At 41.9% G+C, this 24,770-nt stretch overlaps 1 protein-coding gene across 5 annotated transcripts in view; it reads right to left on the reverse strand.

The window, feature by feature from the left end:
• Window positions 1-1,137: 1,137 nt before the first annotated feature.
• The window catches only part of PTPRA (protein tyrosine phosphatase receptor type A), a 373,699-nt gene continuing 350,066 nt past the window's right edge, over window positions 1,138-24,770 (reverse strand). For all 5 annotated transcript variants that reach the window (XM_030191011.1, XM_030191010.1, XM_030191012.1 and 2 more), the window contains 5 exons: window positions 23,163-23,297; window positions 16,026-16,151; window positions 9,067-9,218; window positions 4,286-4,421; window positions 1,138-3,290 (listed from right to left, as the gene is read on the reverse strand). In XM_030191011.1, the coding sequence (XP_030046871.1) occupies window positions 3,216-3,290; window positions 4,286-4,421; window positions 9,067-9,218; window positions 16,026-16,151; window positions 23,163-23,297 (624 nt within the window). In that variant the 3' untranslated portion in view covers window positions 1,138-3,215. The remainder of the gene's footprint in view (window positions 3,291-4,285; window positions 4,422-9,066; window positions 9,219-16,025; window positions 16,152-23,162; window positions 23,298-24,770) is intronic.

A 24,770-nucleotide genomic window follows, 5' to 3' on the forward strand; every position in this document is an offset into this window, starting at 1 on the left:
ATTTTTTTTAACAGCCAAAAGTGTGCACCCTCTTATTGTGTCAATGCCTATTTTAAAAAATCTCCCTTTTCTTTGGTCAGGACAGATGGGTTAGATTCACACAGGCCTAAATCCTAGATAATTCTTTAGCTACTAAAAGGGGTGACCATCTGGAGGTAACAAAGCCGATTTGCTCTGGTGTATAACATTTTACACATGCTCAAACATTTCAAGAAGAGAGAGAGCACATGGGTGAAGATTCAGTCCATGGCATTCAGGAGATCTTTAAAGACATTGATTGCCATGGGCAGAATATGAACTGCATTTTCAAAGCTGGGCCAGATCCAAGCACCGGCATTAAATATCCTAATCTTGGCCAACTGCTGGAAGTTTATTTGGGTACTAGCCGGACAACGTTAGGACAGGTTTTTTTTTTTTTGCTTTCTGTACTCTATTCAGGCACTTATCCAGTTAGTGGTCTGAAAATTGCCACTAACCAGGTAAATCTTAGTTCCACCCAAACTGATCCTACATCGCCCTGGCACTAAACAGAAAGTGTGGCAGTGTTCGCCCTGGATTTTCAGTATTACTGTCTGGTTATGTGCTGCTGAAAATCAGGGGGGTTACCCAGCCAGTGTAACTTGCTTGGTTAAATCATTTTAAATACTGTCTCAATTGTGTCTTGGGTATACTGGGGTGCTACTGTCAAACAGTTACTCATGATCTAAATGTTTAATGAGGGTGGGGGGCTTGGAGGGGGGAGATTATTTTTTGCCTGAGCTGCCAACAGTACTGACTTCTGTGGTAGCTACAAAAATAATACCTTAAAAATCAGTAGTCTTAAAATGATGAACAAAACCATCAATGTATAAGTATTTGGTGCCTTACAAAGAAAAACAGAAATCAGGACAGTAAATATGAAAAGAGGGAACATAGTTGCTAATATTTTGCTTTGTCGCAATGATAACAGTAGTTGTGGAAGTTGCATTGAGAGAGAAGAAAAAGCTGTAAGCTCCAATGGAGGCAATTCATTGGTGAGTGCTCCATACACTGCACATATGACAGCTAGAATTAAACAACAAAAAAAAACCCAGCCTGGTGATATTCTCTTTTCTTGATATAAAATTATCAGAATCAGCATTCAAAAACAAAACAAAATTGGAGGCTGAATAGATGTCACAGTTTATTGCTGCTACCAGCAAAAATACATTTATTGACTAAGGGGAAAATTTTTAATTTAATATGAAGAATTTATACTCTGTACGTTCCATCAACTGAAAGTACAGAGTGGATTAGAGAATATTTAAAAAAAGCTACCTGTGGGGCTTGCCTATAAGCTGATTTTCAAAGGGAACTCCTTATGGCATTTGTAGTTGAAAATCTGGGGCAGAAATATAACCATGGGGATTTCACAATACAAAGGACACACGCACACACACACACACACACACGCACACGCTCTTCCTTACCCCTCCCCCCAAATGGAGAAAAGTGTGTGCTTTGTGAACAGTTTTTAGACTGGCTTTTTTTTCCCCACAGATAAACAGCTTTCATCTGTGTAAAAGGATTTGAAAATTACCTTTCTCATGATTTTGAATCAAACTGGAAGTCAAACATCTGTCTTCAATTATAAGGTTTGAAACTGGCTTCTTATTTGTGGAAAGGCTACATGTGGACAGTCTTGATAATATTTCCTCCTCCTGTATAACACATATCTTTCAAAAATAATCCTGTGAATAAGAGAGGTCTTCTTAAAAACAACTGCTGGAAAATATTTTTCCATTGAGTAGGATTTGTACGACAAACTACCAGTGTGTGTAAGGCAGAATCCCCTGAGGCCTACCTTGGTATAGCAGCCTGTAACCAGGTATCAGTGAACAGACCATCCAGTGTCTCTGCTGGAATGACTTGTCCAGGTACAAGACTGAAGCACTATACACATGGCCTTCAGATAATCTAGCCTCCATTGCATCTGGATCACATGTACACACATGAAAACAAGAGGCTCTATTTTTTTAATGTTGTAAAGAAAACAACAAAATCATGAGTAATCCCAGCAAACGTAGACCATTTGCTCCTCACAAGAACTAACATCTACGTATCATCTGGAATCATTTGCAGAATATTCACACAAGAATTGTGGGGAGATAAAGAGGCTTAGGCAGAGGTGGCTGAAACCCAATGTTGAAAGCACAGATGTGCTGGATGAATAATGAACGCTTAAGAGAAACTCCAGATTTCAAGGGCACTATAGTCTCTTTATAACATTGTAAACAATCACTTTAAAAGCACTTGTCAAAACACCAGATGGGGTAGCAGGAGGAGGACACCTGCCTGTCCTAAGAAAGCTCCACACAGAGAAAAACAGGAAGGCATTCCACTGTCAAAAAGAAGCTGGAAACAGTCCAACCAGATCATGGTCCCTCTATGGACAAAACTGCTCCTATTGTGTCGCCAATACCCATAGCCACCAGAGGACCAATTAATACTGTGATAAGGCAATACATGGAACAAACCCAGCAGCCAAGCCACTGAGGCCTAAAGGAACAGCTGACTCTGCCATTTATGATATGATAAGACCCCCCCTCCCCCCCAAAATAAAAAAAACACAGCCGTTTGCCACAATTTCACTACCAAACATACATGGAGTGCAGAGAACGTTCTTTCGGGGAGCAATACAGCCTTTTAAAAATCCAATTATTTATTAAAATTCTCAGGTACTAATGTCCCTGAATACACTTACGACTAGTAATTAATTAGATTATTATTTTAATAATCCTTGATAGAGACATTTTATACAAAAAAGTATGATATTTATATACAATTAGAATAAAAGATTTATTTCATGTGAATCAGTAAGTGGTTGGGAAATGTGCAACCGTTTTGCAGCTAGTTCTGGGAAACACTGTGCTTGGCGAACAAGGTCTAAAATATTTTGCAAGAAAGGCTTCTGTCCCCAAAAGAAACAATTTATAAACAAAACAGCCAGCACTTGCTCTCTAGCCAAGAGAGAGAGGCTTTTACAGTATTAATCCAAACATCAGGCAATTGAGATTCCCCAGGATAACATCAGAAAAAAAATGTCTAACACTTTTGCTACATATAAAATCTCCAGCTATTACAAAGCTTTATGGTACCAACAGTTAAGATATATACACATATCTGGATATATTAACAAATAGAATATTACAAAATATTGAAGAAGGCAATTCTTCTGTCTTTATCTTCTGTCTCTTTTATTTGAAGTTCGCATAATCTGAGAATGCATCAATATATTCTTGCACCACTTTGTAGCAAAATTCGTACTGTTCCTGTTTAGTGAGAAAAAAACACAGCAAAAAATAAGTTCACTAAGAATTTGAGTAAAGGATAAGGGCTGATTGTGGTTACACAAGGGCTTCCTGCTGTAACTTGGTACAGTAAAGTCACAGGAAATAAATGTGAAGAGCAGAATACGCTGCTATGGCTGGCCTTTCCAATCACAGCACTTCTGCTGCCAGCATAAAACAAAACCCCAAACCCTTAGGGAAGAATAACAAGGTGCATGATCCACCAGTTGCTCAGAAATCCCTCGTCCTCTGAGAGACATGAGTGCAGTGCAATATACACAGCTGTCTGTGCTGCATTATTGCCTCATGTTGACCAACAATTTAAAGCAGGAATAGATATCCATGAATAATGGAGAAGGTTTTGATGACAGAAATATGGTCTATGGCAGGTAGGGAGGTACAGCCTGATGACCCCCTGCATGCTACTGGGATTTTAGTCCAGACTGTACACCATCAGCAGCGCTCTGCCTCTTGATAAATTACAATCCACAGAGCCCTATCCTGCTTTTTCATGCTTAAATTCTTTACTACAGTTTCATTAAAATAAAATACCTTCTGGCTTGTCTCACTGAAATCTTTCTGTGGAGATATACAGGGGTCACCCCTTGACTGTCATATCTAAACCAGGTGCAGTAGTTTGAATGATCAACGTCTTTTCCCCGCTCTGTCCCTGTACTGGAAGACGTCTTTCCCAGCTGGTTTCCATCAGTATATCAGTTAGCCAGGTGGACAGCTACTTGCCCTCTTGACCCCACCTGTTTGCTACAGCCATGTGTTTCACATGGGCACTTCATTTTCCAATTCTACTGAAGAGCTGCTGTCACTTTGCAGAGTGGAGGACAGATTAGTGATTTTTCAGTGCATCATTCACGGAACACTACCAAGCGTTACAGCCAAGGTGCTCACCACTTCCATCTGAACAGTTGATTTCTGCTTCTGCTGCAGACTGTGAGGTACAAGAACCGCCACATACATACCAGTGTCTGAACCATATGCGGCCTCTGTAGCCTTAAGCTTTTCACGGTCTGAAAGACATCCAGGATCCCTTCGGCTTTCACCCTCTCCAGGACTGTGCTCAGTGCGCAGAACGTTCCTGTTCTTCCTGCTCCAGCACTGACAAAAAAAAAAAAAAGGTCAAAAAAATTAAATAGGTAAAAGAACAAAAGTTGTTACACACAAGAGTGACATCTTCTATGTTGTGCCACTTCTAGGGCAATTTATCGAGCAATAATGCACAAATATTTACTATTTCAATTTTGATAACAAGTTGTACTAAATGTGCTGGTGCCAGAAAATAAAGTTCATTTTAATTTGACATGTTAACTAAATCAATACGAAACAAACAGGAGAGAGTCTACTGCAGAAACAGAACAGACAAGCAAACAACAGCAGCAGTGATCCAAGGAAGGACAAACACAGCAAGAGTCTATCCAAATGTCAACTTTAATGGAAACAGGCCCCAACCTGGTCAAGTTTTGGAAAAACCCTTGTCAGGGGTCACACAGGTTTCCACAATACATTCACAGATTCAATGCATGGACTGCAATACTTGCATAGAAAAAGCTCTGGTCTAATTCCAAAAGTCAGACTTGGTGGTTACTCACTGGGCACAAATTTGGAATATTCATTGAGCAGCTCTTGGAGGAGGAGGAGGGAGAAACCATTATTTGTATGGCAGTCTGAATCTCAAATGTCATGTATTGTGGAAACCTATGTGACCCCTGATGAATGTTTTTCTGAAACTTAGCCAGATTGGGTCCTGTTTCCATTAAAGTTGACATCTGGATAAACTCTTGCTGTGTTTGTCCTTCCTCGGACTGCTGCTGCTGTTTGGTTGTCTGTTCAACTAAATCAATACAAAATGCTGTCTAGACCAAGTTGCTCTTTGCAGGTGTCAGACATGCACTATACTGTTCTAGTCATGTTCAGATCCTGTTTTTATGAGGCATCATATGGATAGAGAGTTGGGTGGGGGAGGGTAGGTGGGGGTTGGAACTGCGAGAGAAGGTAGCCAGCTATATCACTGGAGCTGGAAGCCCTTTATGGAGGGTAGTTCAGTACACCAGACACCATAAAAAGAAGACAATGAAAAGGTGCTATTTATTTGATGCTAGGTCATCCATGTGTAGTGAGGGAACATGCGTTTCCATCCCATATGGGCAAAAAAATAAAGCACAAAAGGGCCTCCAATGTTGGAACAAGCACAAACTTTAACAACAGGGACCCACACAAATCCAATAGGCAAAAAACAACGAACAAAAGGGCCTCCAAAGTTGGAGCAGAGCACACCTTGAAGCAGTTAGTGGAGCACATGCATGGACGTTCCTAGAGCAACTCTCTAACCAGTTCTGTCCTCTCCACGGGAGCAAGAGGGCTGCTAAGAGGGCAGCTCAATGCATAAGTAGTGCATCATGGTGACAATGTTTTTGCTGAAAATTTATTTACAGCTTTTTAATGTAGCAGGCAGTACTTTATGCAAGTTGATATTTTGAGTCAGATCTCTAAACATTTGCAACACTGAATTCAATTTGGCATTCAAACACCTTGGGGTTAGGGGGAGAAATAATCTCTCTTCTCGGGCCAAAGCTGCCAACAGCATGGGTTACATCATCCACCAGTGTGCAGAGATGGGAAATAACTCCACACACATGTACAGCAGGGTAGTAAGCATAGTGCAAAACTTGTATCTTTATAGGAAGTCCTACTAATATGAGGATGAGATAATAAATAACGTGAAATTAAGTATAGTATCTATAGTATCTATAACGCTTGGCTGCTCTGCACTGGCTTCCCCTCCTTAGGAAGGAAATTGTGTGCAAATAAGCTAACAGCGAGCAGCTCATTTGCATGCGATTTCCTTCATGCATGCCCGCTCCTTTCCGAATCACTAAGGGATCGGTAAGGGAAGGGCTTTTTCCGTTCAGTTAGTGCATCAGTTAGTCCACTGCAGTGCCCCCTAGGGTGCCCAGTTGCTGTCCTGGCATGTCAGGGGGACCACTGCACTATGAATGCTGGCTCCTCCCACGACCAAATGAGTTGGATTTGGTCGTTTTTGAGATGGGCATCCTCGGTTTCCATTATTGCCGAAAACCGGGGACGACCATCTCTAAGGTCGACCTAAATGTTGAGATTTGGGCGTCCCCGACCGTATTATCGAAACGAAAGATGGCCGCCCATTTTGTTTCGATAACAAGGGTTTCCCCGCCCCTTCGCGGGGACGTCCTGCGAGGACGCCCTCAGGAAAACTTGGGTGCCCAGTTCGATTATGCCCCTCCACGTAAACCACAATATCCATTATTTATCCTCTCTTACTCATCTTTGTAATGATAATTACAAAGAGGCAGGGCTCATCAAAAGCCTTCAGGTTTTTTTTCATATTGTTGTATAACAATTCAAAAAACTACAGGGCCCAATATTCAGAGCTACTTAACCGGCCAAGAACGGCTCCTGGGTGATTAAACAGCACTTAGCTGGCTAAGCGATAATACCACTGAGTACACAAGCATCCTTGAATGCTTAGACCCGAAACCTGGGGAATATCCAGCCGATCGATCATGGACCAACTTTGACTTGATTTCAGTAGACGAACTTACACACTGGCTAGGAAAATATGCCAAATCTCAATGCAAACTTGACATCTGCCCTACTAGCCTACTAAAAGCCGCCCCCAAACAATTCACAAAAGACCTCACAAACCAAGTAAATTACAGACTCCTAAACGGTCTCTTCCCCAAGGACAAAGAAAATATCCTTCTCACTCCACTGCCAAAAGATGCCAAGAAAAGCACAATGGACCTAACCAACTACTGACCAGTTGCTTCGTTCCCGCTCATAACAAAACTGATGAAAGGCATAGTGACGCAACAATTCATGGAATACCTAACCAAACACTCAATTCTACATGAATCTCAATCAGGATTTAGATCAAATCATAGTACTGAAACGGTACTAGTGTCTGCAATGAATTCATTCAAAAAAACAATTGTAACTGGCAAGAACATACTCATATTACAATTCGACATGTCCAGTGCTTTCGACATGGTAGATCATGGAATATTACTACACCTGCTAGAATACTTTGGAATCGGAGGCCCAGTTCTCAAATGGTTCAAAGGATTCCTCACCACCAGATCCTACCAAGTAACAACGAATAATAACAGATCACCACCTTGGACACCGGAATGTGGAGTTCCTCAGGGATCCGCCCTTTCGCCAATTATTTTCAACCTTATGATGATACCACTAGCCAAACTTCTAGCCAACCAGAACTTGAACCCCTACATATACACGGATGATGTCATGATCCACATCCCGTTCAAAAGTAACTTAAACGAAATAACCAACGAGATCAACCAGAGCCTCCAAATCATGCACTCTTGGGCGGACTCATTCCAGTTAAAACTGAACGCAGAAAAAACTCAATGTCTAGTTCTCACTTCCCAATACAACACAATCAATTACCCTAACATAACCACACCATACTGCATACTCCCTATCTCAGAAAACCTGAAAATTCTTGGAGTCACTATTGATCGATACCTCACACTCGATACCCACGTGAAGAATACAACGAAAAAAATGTTCTATTCGATGTGGAAACTCAAAAGAATAAAACCTTTTTTCCCAAGAAACATCTTCCGTACCCTAGTACAGTCATTAGTAATAAGTCATCTGGACTACTGTAACACTTTGTACGCAGGCTGTAAAGAACAGACCACTAAAAAACTCCAAACAGCCCAGAACACCGCAGCCAGACTCATCTTTGGAAAAACTAAATACGAGAGGGCAAAACCTCTAAGAGAGAAACTACATTGGCTACCACTCAAGGAACGAATCGAGTTCAAGATCTGCACAACCGTCCACAAAATCATCCACGCAGACGCCCCACTCTATATGTTAAACCTAGTGGACCTACCACCTAGAAACGCCAAAAGATCAGCCCGCAAATTCCTCAATCTGAACTTCCCCAGCTGCAAAGGAATTAAATACAAACAATCATACACCACTACTTTTGCGTATAAAAGCACACAGATCTGAAACGCATTACCCATGGCCCTGAAAAATATGGACAATCTAACCAGTTTCGCAAATCTTTGAAGACACACCTCTTCAACAAAGCCTACAAAAGACATCCTTAATAAATCACTCCTCAAATCACTCAGGTGCATCAAAAACGCCTCTCACAACACCTTCCTAGCACCTTGCATCTAACTCATCTACTTTCAGCTTATGTATTTATAATCATGTAATGACCTGCATCTAATTCATTTACTCTCAGCTTATGTATTTAAGATCATGTAATGACTTCATCATAATGACACTCTGTAAGCCACATTGAGCCTGCAAAAAGGTGGGATAATGTGGGGTACAAATGCAATAAATAATAATAATAATATTCAGCGAGAGATAGCCGGTTATTTCCACTGAACATTAGTACTTAGCGTGCAGCGGCTAACCAGCTATATTGGGAGATATAGCCGGCTATCTGCAAATATTCAAGCTCTGGCTGGCTAAGTTTAATGATCAAATTGGACCTCATAAATAGCAGTCCTATCTATTAACTTAACTGGCCAGTGCTGAGTATTCACATAGCCGGTTAAGTCAGAGCCGGCCATCGCCACTGGCAGTAGCTAGCCATGCTACCTGCCGCCAGATGAATATCAGAGGGGTGGAGACGACAACACTGAATAAAAACTCTGTCTGATAGCTGACGTCCCCAACTCAGACTCAGCCGGTGCAAATCTGTGTTGGCATTTACCTGCAATGCACGGTGATGGGGTGGTTCCCAGACTGCTGCTGCTGCTTCTGCACTGCCGCAATGATGTTGATCATGCCTTTCCCATCTGTAGGGATTCCCACCTCTGGCCAGCCATGAAAATGAAACTGTCTAATCTGACGAGCTTTATTTTCCTGAGGAGATATTGCAATGAAGTTCACAGCCTCTTCCAGAAGACTACAATCACAAGCTTAATTTAAAAAATAAGATCTTAGTATTTTCTCTCTCTCTCTCTGGTGGAGGTCCTCTCTTACCTTAAATAAGGCAGAAAGGAATACACAAATCAGGTCATCAAGGGTCACCTACAGGTTTAGGATCTTAGTTATTGTATCCTAAGTATGCTAATATCTTATAAATAGTTATTGCAGTTACTGTGAAAAGCAAATTAGACTGTGGACCTAGAGGACCGAGTTTAATTTGTACGATGGTTGAGATATACAACTATTGTGATACAGGGTTCGACAAACTCAGGCACCAGGTCAACATGGCGCCAGAAAATTGCATTCTGGCACCTAGGATTTTTTTTTTTTTTTTGCACTTGAATGGTGCTTTTTGGTTGTGGTGCTGGAAAAGAAACTACACATTTCTTGATCTCCTGCTGCAACTCAGCTCTTTGTAAGCTTGAGCCATGCTGTTCAGGAAGAGTAGGAGCTGTTTTAGTTTCAACTCTTGCAAGATTTGAAGTTGCGGGAACAACTCAAAGATCCTGAATAGAGGAGTTGGGTCGATGCGGGTTTTTCTGCAGAAAAACTGGATAAAGGCTTAAGGGGTGAACATACGAGAGAGAGAGAGAGAGATCTAACTGGTTAAAGCCAGAAGTTTCCTTTCCCAAATCATGCTCTCAGCAGTGTGACAGGGCCACCTTGATAGGTAGGACCCAGGTTATGGTGATATGTGAAACAAAGAGACAATTGCCTCTTTCCTTCATCTATCAAGGTGGCCCTGTCACACTGCTGACAGCATGATCTGGGAAAGGAAACTGCTGGCTTCTACCAGTTATTTGCAGAGGCACCTTAAGGAACTCACTTACTAAAGTTTCCTTGCCCACAGACACACAATAGGAAAATAGACTTCTGCTGATCTGGCGGGGGGGGGGGGGGGGGGGGGGGGGGGGAAATCCTCCTCCTCCTCCTCCTTTCTTGCCCCCCAACCACCCCAAAAAATTTAACTGTGGACAATTTTTGGAGGAGTGGTGAAGGAAAAGTAAGAGGTCTTGACAGCTGGCTCGTAGAATTTTGTCAAGGCCTGCTGTAATAAGTTTCACAAACAATGTAAAAATGAGCAGTTTTTCTTTGAGTGTCAGCCAACTCTCCTCAACTGCCTTACAGGACAAGTCACAAAAAGTCATCCCCAATGTACACAAGCCATTATATTTCTACAGCTTCATTACATTACTAATTTTAACCTTTTAAGTTTGCAAACACTTTCATGCTCCTTTTTCTGTGACCTTGTATACTATACATTTAGGGGTCCTTTTACTAAGCCGCGGTAAAAAGTGGCCTGCGGTAGTGTGGGTGTGTGTTTTTGGCACATGCTGGGACATTTTTTACCACGGCTGGGAAAAAATGCTTTTTTCAATAGGGGCAGTAAATGACCGTATACTAGAATTAAAGGTAGCTTGCGGCTGTTTACTTTCTGATTCCTTACCACCACCCACTGACCTAGCGGTAAGGGCTTACGCACTATACTTATGGTACTCATGCAGCCCACGACAATGTGGCTGCACTGCTGATTATCACCGGGAACGCCCCCCATGGTAGAAAATAGAAAAATATTTTCTATGCGGGAAACAGCGCGTGCCAACTTCGACATTACCGCCAGGTAGGCGTGCTAACTGGATGGTAGTGTTGATTTGGCATATGATACATATGCCTACCGTCTCTTTGTAAAAAGGCCCCTTATTTAGGTATGTAGGGTCTGATATTCAAAATAAAGCTGAGTTCCTAAATTTAGGCTTCTAAATGGTGCTTTTACTAAGCTGCGTTAAGTGCTAGCATGCACTTAACTGCAGCATAAAATGACTTATCACGGGACGTGCTCAAGTGTCCTGCTGTAAGTTCCAAATCAGTGTGTGCTAACTTAACTGCATGCTAAAAAATATTTATTTTAATTTTTGTTGGAGTGGAGTGTCTGGGGGCAGAGAGCAGATGTTCCTGCACTAATCAGCGCATCCACACTACCATGCTCTAACTGGTTAATGGACTACCGCATGAGCCCTACCACCTACAAAATAGGTATCGGTAAGTGAACATGTAGTAATTCTTTTCAATGGTTGCATGCTAAAGCCAACATTACTACTTAGCATTTTAACATTAGCTCATGGCTAATTTTCCAGCTGCAGTAAAAATGGCCAAAGTGCATGCGAAAAACCCACATAAGGGCATGCTAAGGCCACTTTTACCGAGCTTAGTAAAAGGACCCCTAAGTCAAATTCCTTAATTTGTGCCTTATTTTCAGCCAAACGTAGGAGCCTAAGGGCCCAGTTTACTAAGCCGCGCTGTAGGTAGAAATCCTGGATGCTACGTCAAAGGTGTTGTAGGCGCCCCTGGCCAAGAACTTGTGACACGCCTTCTGCTGCTTGGCCAACTTGCAAACTGACTCGGCTTGCTCCGGTGGGAGAGAGTCTGCCAAGTCTAACAACTTGTGCACTGAGTCCTGCAAGTACACGCTCATGAAGAGCTGGTAGGACTGTATACGGGACATGAGCATTGAGGCCTGGAACATCTTCCTCCCAAAATAGTCCAAGGTCCTAGCTTCTCTGTCTGTGGGCACTGAGACATAGCCTCTAGAACGCCTGGCTCTCTTGAGAACGGATTCCACCACCATGGAAATTTCAGGCAATTGGGGCCTATCAAAACCTGGTGTGCAGTGGATCCAATACATTGTGTTGATCTTCGGCAGGACAGGGATTGACAGAGGGGACTCTCAGCTCCTATCGAGGACTTCCTTGAGTACCTCATGGAGAAGTACAGTCACAGCCTCCCTAGCAGGGGACTTGTAGTCCAGCACCTCGACCATCTTAGCCCTGGGCTCATCCTCCACTTCCAAATGAAATGGAATAGCCACAGCCATTTCCTTCACAAAAGAGGGGAATGAAAGGCTCTCCAGAGGAGACCTTCTCCTTTCAAGTGGAGGGAACGGTTCAGATGGGATGCCATAGGATTCATCCTCCAAAAATTATCTTGGGTCCTCTTGTGACTCCCATGAGCGTTCCTCATTGGTGTCAGACAGAAACTCTTCATGGGAGGGCTGAGACCGAGCCTGCTTTGACTTAGAGGAGCCATATCCCTGAGAAGGGCACTGAGGTATCGGCTCCCGCCTCGACTCTAGCGAAGTTTCCTCCATCGACAGAGGCCGCACTGCAGGCTGAGGGCCAAGAAGGGCAGCAACGGATGATAGGGCAGGCACAAGCACCCCTGATACTGATGCACGCTGCTGCAGGCTGCCATCCAGCAGTTCAGGAAGCAAGGCCCAGAGACGCTTATCGAGGGCCAAAACTGGGAAAGACTGGGGTGTCAGCTTTCAGACAGGCTGCAGAACTTATGGGGCCGAGACGGGAGTCAGGTCCTGGTTGCCTGGAGACAGACACATCGGTTCCTCCTGGATAGAAGGGGAGTGATCCTTCTGGTGTCGACGCTTCTTGGGTGCTGAATCTCTTCATGCCCCTAAGCTCCCGGCGCCATGCTTCGAGGTTGACCGATGCTGATGTTTCTTGGTCTTTGCCTGAAGCTTGGTGTTGAGACTACTCAGTGCCGATGAGGACAATGTTGAATCCTCACGTTGCTTCTGGGTTGGGTCTGACACTGGCCGGTCCCAGGGGCCCTTCCCAGAAGCTGGTGTCCAGACAGGTGAAGACCCACCCGACGCACTACTGCTCCCAGTGTCTTCAGGTCTTGAAGCAGCCATGCAGACCGATGCTCCCAATGAAGTCTTCGACGATGACACAGACAACCTTGATGCCGATGTCAATTTCAAGAACTCAGACATGGCTCCAAAAAGTTTCTTGCATTGAGCCTCTCTGGACACCTGAGTCCTTTTTCTTCATACGAAGACAAAGGATACAGTTGGCAGTGCTATGGTTGGGCCCTAAGCACTGAAGACACCAAGAACGGGTGTCTGTGCCAGAGACTGTCCGACTACACCAGGTACAGTGCTTAAAGCCACTGGGTACTTTAGTGGACATGGAAGGAAAAACTTCCGTGGCCAAATCAAAAGATGCGATGGTGCCTGGAAAAAAAGGGGCAAGTCAACAGAAAAAAGTCAAGGGAAAGACCTGACCACAGACTAGGCCTAAACACGGCCTAAGTTACGGAAAATAAAGAAAACTTGAAAAAAGGCCAAAATAAACTAAAACAGTACAGGAAGAGAAGGCACCAAAAAATTAAGCTCTTCCAGAACAGGAGTGAAGAGAAAGCACAAACGTGACTTCTTTTCACTGCAGTGGAAAAACAACTGTAGTAACTGCGCCCTTGCAGCGGGTGGGAAGGCACCCACGCATGCGTGGTGGAGCGTGTCTTGCGCTCCACAAAGCTCTGTAAAGCTTGTTATAAGCTCCGGACCAGGCAACACGGCGCTGCATTACCCACTTGTGAGTATTAATGGCCTGCTTGTCCTCGGAGAATCAGTGTTACTAACTGTCTTGGTAGTAGTACTGAATCTATGGATAGAGTGGTCACTATGCCAGGACTCTGTTCAGTTTAGGCCTACTTTCTGGATAATTTTGTGGCCTGACCTCATTCCACCCACCTTCTGCCTCTTTCTTATATGGATAGTATCAGGCCATTCACTCATATTTCCAGCCCAACACTATCTGTATAAGGGATGAAAATACATGATAAGTCAGTTGTGCATTCACTGGCAGAAGCAATGTACTCATGTATTTTATAAAACATGCAGGCACACATAGGGTAATTTTACAAAGGTTCTTCCATGTGCCATCTGTAGGCATTCCGAGTGTCACTACTGGGCAGAGGTCACACAGGGAAGGGGAATACACCTGTTTCTGAGAACCCATCCACTGGTGATGGGGTTCTGACAGTTTGGGAACAGTGATCTACCATTTTTAAGGGCTGCTTGACGTATTAAAGATAGATTTGGAGACAAAAATGTGAAGTATTTGAACAAAAGAACCCCAGCCAACCATTAAACATAGGGACGGAACTTTGGGGTTGTGTGGTAGCCGGTGGCAAAGGAAATATTGTGTGGGTGGACGGAAGAATGGAATCAACTATCAATCTACATATCCTAGAATTAACGTCCCCAATCAGTGAAGCAAGAAGTTGGATATTTCAACAAGTTAATGATTCAAAAAATGCATCAATATCAATCATAAATTACGGGTATGTGAAGTTTAGGTGCTGCCTTTTAGGCTCCACCATTTAGGCACCAAGACATTTAGGCCCAATTCTCTTACTCTGTCTCCTAGTTTGAGTTCCCTTCTCTCCAGCATTCCAGCTGTGCTCCCTCCCCACTTCTCCTCAACAGCGCCACTGCCTCACCAGTTCCTTCTCAGCTGCCTGGGATCTCACTTTCCTCCCTTCTCCACAGTAGCTGTCACTCCTTCTGACCTGCAGACCCTCTTCCTCTGCAGCAATTTCTGCTGGGGATTCAGGACAGCAGCAGTACAGAACATGAACATAACAGCGGCAGCAGCATCTGCAAACCACTGGGGATTGCCTGCTGCCCTGATGGCCTCCATGGATGCAGCACTGCTGCTACAAGAGAGGCCGGTGGGGTGGCAGGCAACCCCTAGTGGTTTGTAAATGTTGCTGCTGCTGTTCTGCGCAACTGCATTCACCGCTCTCTGTGGAGCCCTAGTGGAAAGAACTGCAGAGGAAGAGGGGTTGTAGGTCAGCGGAGATGATGGAAACTGTTGAGGAGATAGAAAGCAAGATCCCGAGCAGGTGAGAAGATGCCACAGAGGGAACAGAGGTGTTGGAGAAAAGAGGAAAGGGGAGTACAGCCAGGGCGCCGGAGAGAAAAGAGTTCAGGCTAGGAGACAGAGTAAGAGAATCGTGCCTAAATGTCCTGGAACCTAAAGATCACAGTCCCTAAATGTCCTGGGCCTAAGAGCGGTGCCTAAATGATGGGACCTAAAAGGCAGAGCCTAAATGTCTTGTTCCCATTAATTACATATAGTTGAAAAAGATGAAGGTTTTGGACTGGCCTTCACAGTCCCCAAACTAGATTATTATTGAAAATCTTTAGGGAGATCTCCAACATGCAGTGTTCTGTAAGACAGTGGGAAAAAAATTCCAAAAGTCAAGAATAGAAAGGACTCTTGGCTGGCTACAGCAAATGCCTAAAATCATTATTTCTTTCAGGTAAGGTATTGTACGGAGTAAAGTGGTGTCCAAAGTTTTGCACCTGCCAAAGGAGAGGAACCCTCCATTGCTTCAGGTACAAAATTAGATTGTGAGCCATCCAGGGACAGAGAAATACCCAGTGTACCTGAATGTAACTTACCTTGAACTACTACTGAAAAAAGTGTTAGCAAAATCCAAATAAATAAAAACAACTTCATAAAGTCTGTAAAAATTGCAAATAAATAGCATTATGCATTAAAACTTGCAATGTATCCAATCAGAAAGTGAAAAGAGCTTCAAAAAATCACTTCCATAAATAATGTATACTCTTTTCCAAAATTTCAAAGCTACTAGTACTTCAATATCTCAATATACAAATGGAATTCAATAAAAAAAAATCTTGAAAGGGAAAAAGCCTCAGCCCCTGCTCCTCTCTCTACCTTTATATTTTGAAAAAGAGTATACGTTATTTAAGGAAGTGATGTCTAACTTGGTACTATGCAGAGGTTGGGTCAGCTTCTGTTCACTTAGGGCTTCATTGAAACATACTGCTTGAACAGGAGATGCTAAACCTTTGCATACAACTGTCTCTTCAACAGTATTCCTTGTCAAAGAGAAGGGAAATACAATAGTTACCCTTGTGTTGGTTACTAGCAGGTCTCGTACTGTGTAGCTTTCACATTCTTCCTCTTTCTTGAGTTCCACGGTGATATCTCCATAGGATACTGTGCCATCACATGGCCAGTACTGGGCACATTTCTCCTGATGATAAAATTTCTTATGAATAATGCAAATGAACATGAAAGACTCTTTCAAAATTTCTAACCTACTTTCAGTAAGGAATTTCCCCACACCATAGTTTCCATTATTTTCTCATTGCCTGTATCCTAAAACTTTGCTGACTGAAGGCATGCATATTGAAATTCAAAAGTACAAGTCTCATCAACTCTATTTAACTTAGTTCAAGAAATGAGGCACAAACTTTATTTTAGTGGAATAAAAAGGAACAGATCCCAGAGAACAGTTCTCACATACACACTTCTTTTATTAATACAAGCACCCAAAGTGGTCCACGTTTCAAACACAAATGGGCTACTTTAGGGGTTTCTAATTTCTCATCAGGGGTCCGATAAGAAATTAGAAACTGTAAAGAGAAACCAGATAAAGAACTGACTTTCTTGAAAGAACATGATGCCTGTTTTGATATCCTCCTGAGGGACTACAACTTTTAATTGGACTCCTTCAGGAATGATTTAAAACAGATTAAATATAAAATGTTTAAAAAGGATACTTTAGACTATAAGAATTGCGATATTTATCGATGGTATGAGAATAAAGAGCAAAGTAATAGATATAACCCTGCGTACAACTACAGGAGGAGAGATGATATGGTTAATACTGAAAACGTAACAGAGATATATCACAAGTGTGTAATTATGAGAAACCCAGAAAGCGGAGCAGAAACAATTTAGAGGATGTATTTGATCCTTCTGCCTCATTGTATGTAACGTCATCAAAACACAACATTGAACAGGTTTTTCATTTAGGGAAGATTTGGAAGAAAGATTCAGCATCAGAAACAGAGCCCGGAAAAAAGAGGGCGAACAGCTATGTATTCAGAAGCAGAGGCAGGGGGAGGGGGGGAGAGAAAATTTCATTCAAAACAGGATGATAGAAAGCTTTTACAATCAATACCACCCCCTAGCACAAGAAGAGTGAATAGAGCGTTTAACTTTTCTGACAGACATTTGAACAAAGATGAGGATTTACCTTTCACATCCACACCACTCTACAATGCATTTAATACTAGAACTGAATTGTTTTGCTTCATGTGAAAAAGACAATACTAATTCTAGTGCCTTTTCAATTGTGAAAAGAGACAGCAGATGGATTCCTCCAGGTAATTCTCATCCACTTATTACGGCATATGAGAGTGTGATCATGAGGGACAAAATGGAGCTAGAGGGTAAGAACAAAAAGATTTTTTATAATTTTTTAACTTTACTTTTATTGAATTTAGTAACAATTATCACAAGCAATAGTATCTTATTCGAACAATACAGAGTTACGCATATAACAAGGAATTAAACAGTATTAGGCAACAAAAAAAAAATCTCTTCCTCAGACCACAATTGAAAGAGGGTGTGAAGCAAAAAGATAAGGAGATCATTAAAAAAGAAAGAAAAACCTAAAGGAAGGCCTAACGTGAAAAACACCCCAGCTATATTCATACCAGTTGTTACTCTAAGTTAACTTTTTCAAGTCCAGGAAAGCTCTGAGTTGTTCCGGATTGAACAATAAATAGTTAGTTCCAGAATATTCTACTATACATTTACATGGGTAACTCAATAAGTAAGTAGCCCCAAGATCTTTGATCTCCTGTCTCTTGACCAGAAAAAGCTTTCTACGTTCCTGTGTAGACTTAGTGATGTCGGGGTACACCCAGATTCTCTAACCATAAAACAGCCCTTGCAAGTAACAAAAATATGCTCTTAACACTGTGTTTAAATCCTCCTTAAATACAAAAGAAATAATCAGAGTAGAACACTCTAATATCTCTCAAACAGACTGCTCTAATAAATCAGAAAGATTAAGTAAAGTTTTTCACCACATCTCTGCGCTCCTGGTTGCACACCTGGTTCCGTCTTAGAAGAAATATAATAATTTCTATTTAAGGGAGGAATAGTTTCAGGGGTAAATTTCAAGACTTCCAGAAGATATTTTCTAAACATGTCACCAGGGGTCATCACAGGAGTCTTGGGGGAAATTCAGGACACGAAGATTAAGTCTTCTAAAATGATTTTCCACTTGTTCAATTTTCCTTTGAGTCACCATTTTATCCTTCACCAAAGTAGCAGAAAGTGCTTGGAGAGATTTAACTTCATCCTGTACTTCTTTAATATGATCGGAACAAATCATTCTTAACACCTTCTACAGTAGAAGAAAGCAAATCAATTTTACTCACAAATGTTGAAACTTTAAACTTCATCCATCGATTTGGAAACCATAGCTTCCAAACTTTGCAGTGCCTTCCAGATACTCTCCAAAGTCATCTCTGTGGGGAAGCCATTTTCAAATGCTCCCTGGGACTCTATAAAGCTTCAGACTTGCTGGCATCCTCACCTTCTACACAGGACTTCTGACCTTCTTCCAGAATGGAGCCCTGTTTAGAAGCTGCCGCTACTGCTACCAGACACAGAGGAGGACAGACTGCTTGGGGAGAGAGAGTTGTATTAAGTCCTAGAGTGCTGGAGGCTCCTTCCTCTAGCACCACAGCAAGATACACACATCTCCAGTCTTCTGCACAGGGTGCCTCACGGTGAATTGTTCCATCATTTGCTGGATGGGCGATAAAATCCTGGCTGGCGAGAGAACCAGGTGAACCATGCCCCTACGTTGGTATGCGGCATCAATCTCAGAGGTAAGATTCTTCAACCAAGCACATGGAGCTCTCCCTGCTGACAGCCCTCATGCAGTCATTTTGCCATACCCTTTATAATTTTAATAGACAGGAGAAACAGGCAATTAAATCATTAAGGGCCCCTTTTACAAAGGTGTGCTAGCGTTTTTAGAACATGCTAAAAATTAGCGTATGCTAACCTTGTAGATGCCCATAAGTACATAAGTACATAAGTAGTGCCATACTGGGAAAGACCAAAGGTCCATCTAGCCCAGCATCCTGTCACCGACAGTGGCCAATCCAGGTCAAGGGCACCTGGCACGCTCCCCAAACGTAAAAACATTCCAGACAAGTTATACCTAAAAATGAGGAATTTTTCCAGTCCATTTAATAGCGGTCTATGGACTTGTCCTTTAGGAATCTATCTAACCCCTTTTTAAACTCCGTCAAGCTAACCGCCCGTACCACGTTCTCTGGCAATGAATTCCAGAGTCTAATTACACGTTGGGTGAAGAAAAATTTTCTCCGATTCGTTTTAAATTTACCACACTGTAGCTTCAACTCATGCCCTCTAGTCCTAGTATTTTTGGATAGCGTGAACAGTCGCTTCACATCCACCCGATCCATTCCACTCATTATTTTATACACTTCTATCATATCTCCCCTCAGCCGTCTCTTCTCCAAGCTGAAAAGCCCTAGCCTTCTCAGCCTCTCTTCATAGGAAAGTCGTCCCATCCCCACTATCATTTCGTCGCCCTTCGCTGTACCTTTTCCAATTCTACTATATCTTTTTTGAGATACGGAGACCAGTACTGAACACAATACTCCAGGTGCGGTCGCACCATGGAGCGATACAACGGCATTATAACATCCGCACACCTGGACTCCATACCCTTCTTAATAACACCCAACATTCTATTCGCTTTCCTAGCCGCAGCAGCACACTGAGCAGAAGGTTTCAGCGTATCATCGACGACGACACCCAGATCCCTTTCTTGATCCGTAACTCCTAACGCGGAACCTTGCAAGACGTAGCTATAATTCGGGTTCCTCTTACCCACATGCATCACTTTGCACTTGTCAACATTGAACTTCATCTGCCACTTGCACGCCCATTCTCCCAGTCTCGCAAGGTCCTCCTGTAATCGTTCACATTCCTCCTGCGACTTGACGACCCTGAATAATTTTGTGTCACCTATAGGAATATTATAGGAATATTATAGGTGTCTACATGGTTAGCACGTGCTAAAGACACTAGTGTACCTTTGTAAAAGACCCCCTAAGTCAAGACTTAAGAATCATTATAAAACCTGCTGACAAAAGTGGGGGTAGTGGTATCATGAACACTAATGATTATATTAGAGAAGTAGATAGACAAAATTGGAAGATAGGAACTTTTAAGAAGAACTCAAACAAAGCCCAGCAGTACAAATTGTCAAACACGGATTCCATCTTTAAGTTTAGATTAAAAGGAGGATTCATCACTAAAAGAGTTTGAGTTTCTGAGTGTAGACTTCCCTAGGACACCTGTAATTTATACCTTACCTAAGATACATAAATTATTGACTTCACCCCGTAGTAGACCTTTTGTATCAGGTATAGGTTCCATCTTGGAACCATTTTCAGTATTTAATGATATTTTTGAGACCAATGGCTCCCAAAATACTGCAGACATGATTACCTTCTTATCACAATCAGATTTTGGGGATGAATTCAATCTAGTCTCCCTGGATGTTGAATCCCTATACACCAACATTTCACAGATTGTTAGAGAAGTTTTGCTGAGCAACTCCAATAGGAAGGGTGGGGGGTGGGAAGACTCGATATACGACCTTTCTGTGGTTTTTGCAACTACATTCAAACCGGTTTACATAGTATATACAGGTGTTTATTTGTACCTGGGGCAATGGAGAGTTAAGTGACTTGCCCAGAGTCAAAAGGAGCTGCAGTGGGAATTGAATCCAGTTCCCCAGGATCAAAGTTCACTGCACTAACCACTAGGAGATACCAGTTGAGTTCATGATGTCTCTAGCAGAAATTGCTCTTAGTGAAAACTATTTTTGCTTTGTAATAAACTTTTCCAGGTCTACAATGGCACCATCAATAGCAAATTTATATGTGGTCAAATTTGGAGAAAGATTTTTAACTGTCCATATTTTGGCCTGAGATTATGAAATGCATTACCAGGGCATATTCAATTTTGTTCGCCAGTACAGCAATTTAGAAAGGTTTTCAAAATGCACTTGAATGTGCAGGCTTTTTCTAATTCCTGAGCTTTATTATGACAGCTCTTTAGTTTTGGCTCTCTCAATGTACTGTTGTTCTAAAGTGTCTTGTTAGACTTTTTTTTTTTTTATGTATCTTTATATTATATAAGCTGTCTAGGGATAGGCAGGATACACATTTTTTAAATAAATATATATGACAGACAACTTTTAGCCTGGAGAAGATTTATTGATGACATTTTTATTGTATGGAGAGGTACAGAGAAGGAACTTTTAGATTTTCATGACTGGATCAACAATTTGGATCCTAATTTGAAGTTTCGCTTTTCTGGACATTCTTATTCGAAATGATAAAAGCACATGCTGTTCTTTCTAGGCAACCTTGTCCAAGATCTGAAGGGGGTGATGAAAACCATAGATCATTTTGGAACATCCTCTGCTTTAAAAATAAACTATGATAAGTCAGAAATCTTGTGTAAGGGATCTTTTGATAGAAGGCAATTACTGACAGTATTATTATGGTCCCCAGGGGTCATTAAGTATATTTGTGCAGACATGAAGTATTTATATAAATTGAACATTCTAAATTAGTTGGATAATATAAAGAAATTACATGACCATTGGAAATATCTATTCTTATCTTTATTAGGCTGTAGTGCCTTATTTAAGATGGAGGCTTTGCCTAAGCTTCTCTATCCGCTTCAGATGGTCCCTTTTTGGCTCACTTGTAAAGGATGACAGATGGTTTAAGAATATTTTACAGCAGTTTTTGTGGTGGGGTAAGGCAGCTCGGATTAGCCATGCCAAACTTGCCCTTCCTGGGTATCCCTGACATCCGCCTGTATATCATTTTATCTTGAATTAAACTTGCTTGAGTTGCCTGAGACTTTTGAATCTGAGAGTCCAAAACTAATCCTCTCTGCTTGAGCTTTCAAATCCTCTTCACACTTAGCAATTCTTTCCTGCACATACCATGTAAAGGAAGTCCAAAACTGTCCAAATTGCATTGAGAGTTACCTCTGGAGGCCTCACCCGGGGTGAGATAGCTGAATTCTCCTTCTGTCCAGCTGACCTCTTATTATCTACCCAGGCAGGGAAACCTGTACCAGGTCTCCTGAAGTTGTTCCATCCGCGATATCTTTCTTCCTACAGGCTCAGTATGCCTTCGAACACACCAACCAACATGGCTTCCGTAGCTTGACGCAGTCCCGAAGCTGCAGGGTCTCGCAGTTGTTGGGGAGGTACCGATCCTGCGGGGCTGAGTGAAACATCACTCCCAAGGCTTGAGTTCTTCTTCACACTTGGGCCAGCTGGTACGCTCCGATTTATCGAGGTCACGAAGCTGGTAATCACTGCCTCTCGCAATCTGCAGCTGCCGGGCAGAGGCAACTAACTTTCCCCTCTGTTTACGCATCAGAATAAATAAAATTTGGCAGAAACCCAGAAATAACCAGTGTCCTCACAATGGTGGAGTGGAGGAGTAGCCTAATTGTTGTTGTATACTGCTTGTGCACACCACATCAGAAGGTTCCCCACAATATGCATGTAATTTTATTATTTCTTTGATTTATAATTTGATTTGAACATGATTTGTATTCATGTTTTGGGAGTGTTCTTATTAACGTATATATTATGTTTTTAGTTTTTACTTCTGAAGTAGCTCGTTTGTGGGCAAAACGTGGACCACATCAGGTGCTTGTATTAAAAAAAGGAATTGTGTACGTGAGAACCATTCTCTGGGATCTGCTCTTTTTTTATTCCATTGGCCTATCTGTGGATCTATAGAGCCTCTGTTGTTTCACTGCCAAACTTTATTTTAGACATTTTGATCTCCTCTAGGCTTTCATCTAATGGATAACTTTCCCTGCAACTATGCAATATTATTTCAATAAACCTTCACCAATACCTGCTTGCATTTCCTGCTGAAGTTTAAACCACTAGTAAAGCAAAATGTTTTTTGTATAACATACGACTCAAAATAATAAAAGTTGCCCCATTGGAAGACTGTTTCAGGATGGACTTAGGAATCTAGATTTTTAGGAATTTATGTAAGATATGGTGCCATTGTCAAGCCTACACTGGCTTGTTAAAGGGTTTGTTTCTTTTGGCTCCAATACATAGATTTGTCCACATTTTGTGTGGATTTACCTGGCCTCTTTCTTCCAGCTCTGTAAGCATAACTATAGAACAGGATTTCCATTCCCAAATCATTCTCCAGAAATCTTCTATTGTATGATGAAGTGGTCCCTGGCTGGCAATATAGGAGTCTTTCTGCCGATAACCCTACAATATAAACACAGAAAATGATGGCATTTAAGGACCACAAAGTACATTTAGTCTGCCTAATTTAATTCCTTTTGCAATATTGACCCAACATGATCTCTAGTTTTCCCTTAACTTTTTCACAAACAAGGATCCCAGAGATGTCGAAAGCAGTCCATCCCAAAGTGTGAGACAGATTAAAGGCCAAAAGATATCTTTCGGGTAGTATATCCATGTTACAAATCTGGAAAGGTCTAAGTTCTGCATTGCTTCACAAATGGAAGGAGCCAGAAATGTACCAAGATATAACTGTTCCCTGTGCAACTCACCTTGCCTGCTTTCCTACCACCAATGAGATGTACGCTAGGAGCAAATTTTGTGTCCTTCCATATTTGCACCTTGTGCAGCTGGCACCGCTCATACAGCCATTTAAAAGGTTTTAACTTGAGTAAAGCCTGCTATTATACATGGAAAAGGAATCCTCCAAAACTGCATGGGTATACGTTCATTTAATTACTAATGCTGAAAAGATCTTGGATACTTATATGCACACCATACTTGAGTATTTTATAAAACATATGGGCACACACATGGGGTAATTTTATAAAGGTTCTTTCAAGTGCAGGCATTCCCAATGACACATGCCCGATGTATGCCTGTATTTTATAAAATATGCAATTATGTGCAGAATACATATACATATTTAAACTTGCTTCAAAGCAGGTGTAAATGTGTTTGTCACTATTTATATGCTAAAATGGTTGGCTTTGGTAGCCTTATATAGGCACCAGTGTTGCCTTTATAAAATAAGGTTTTAATAGGTACCTTTTTGTTACTCTGACACGGGCATCCTCTTATAAAATTACTCCCGTTATATATACTTCTTCTATTGACACTCAGTGTAACATGGGCTCCCATCTTATTTCTTAGGCTCCTGGCATTCGCATATAGACATTTCAAACTATGTTTGTTGTTCCTATTTACATCATGCTCAGTACTTGACAGTATTAATTTGCAATCTTTTGTCTGATTTTTATTTTTATTTAAGGACATCTGATCAACTATGGTCTCTTTTGCAATCTCACTATCAGGATACCCTATCTTCCATGTTTTGGTGATAACTTTAAAAGATACCTTATCCCGAACCATGCGCTTTTGAGTGAGTGTCGGCCTTCCCCCCATTTCTAGTTTAAAAGCTGCTCTATCTCCTTTTTAAATGCTGATGCCAGCAGCCTGGTCCCACCTGGTTAAGGTGGAGCCCATCCTTTCGGAATAGGCTCCCCCTTCCCCAGAATGTTGCCCAGTTCCTAAAGAATCTAAAACCCTCCTTCCTGCACCATCGTCTCATCCACGCATTGAGACTCCGGAGCTCTGCCTGTCTCTTGGGCCCTGCGCGTGGAATGGGTAGCATTTCAGAAAATGCTACCCTAGAGGATCTGGATTTGAGCTTTCTACCTAAGAGCCTAAATTTGGCTTCCAGAACCTCTCTCCCAC

This window comes from Microcaecilia unicolor, chromosome 2 (genome assembly GCF_901765095.1).
Source record: "Microcaecilia unicolor chromosome 2, aMicUni1.1, whole genome shotgun sequence".
NCBI classification, from domain to species: domain Eukaryota; kingdom Metazoa; phylum Chordata; class Amphibia; order Gymnophiona; family Siphonopidae; genus Microcaecilia; species Microcaecilia unicolor.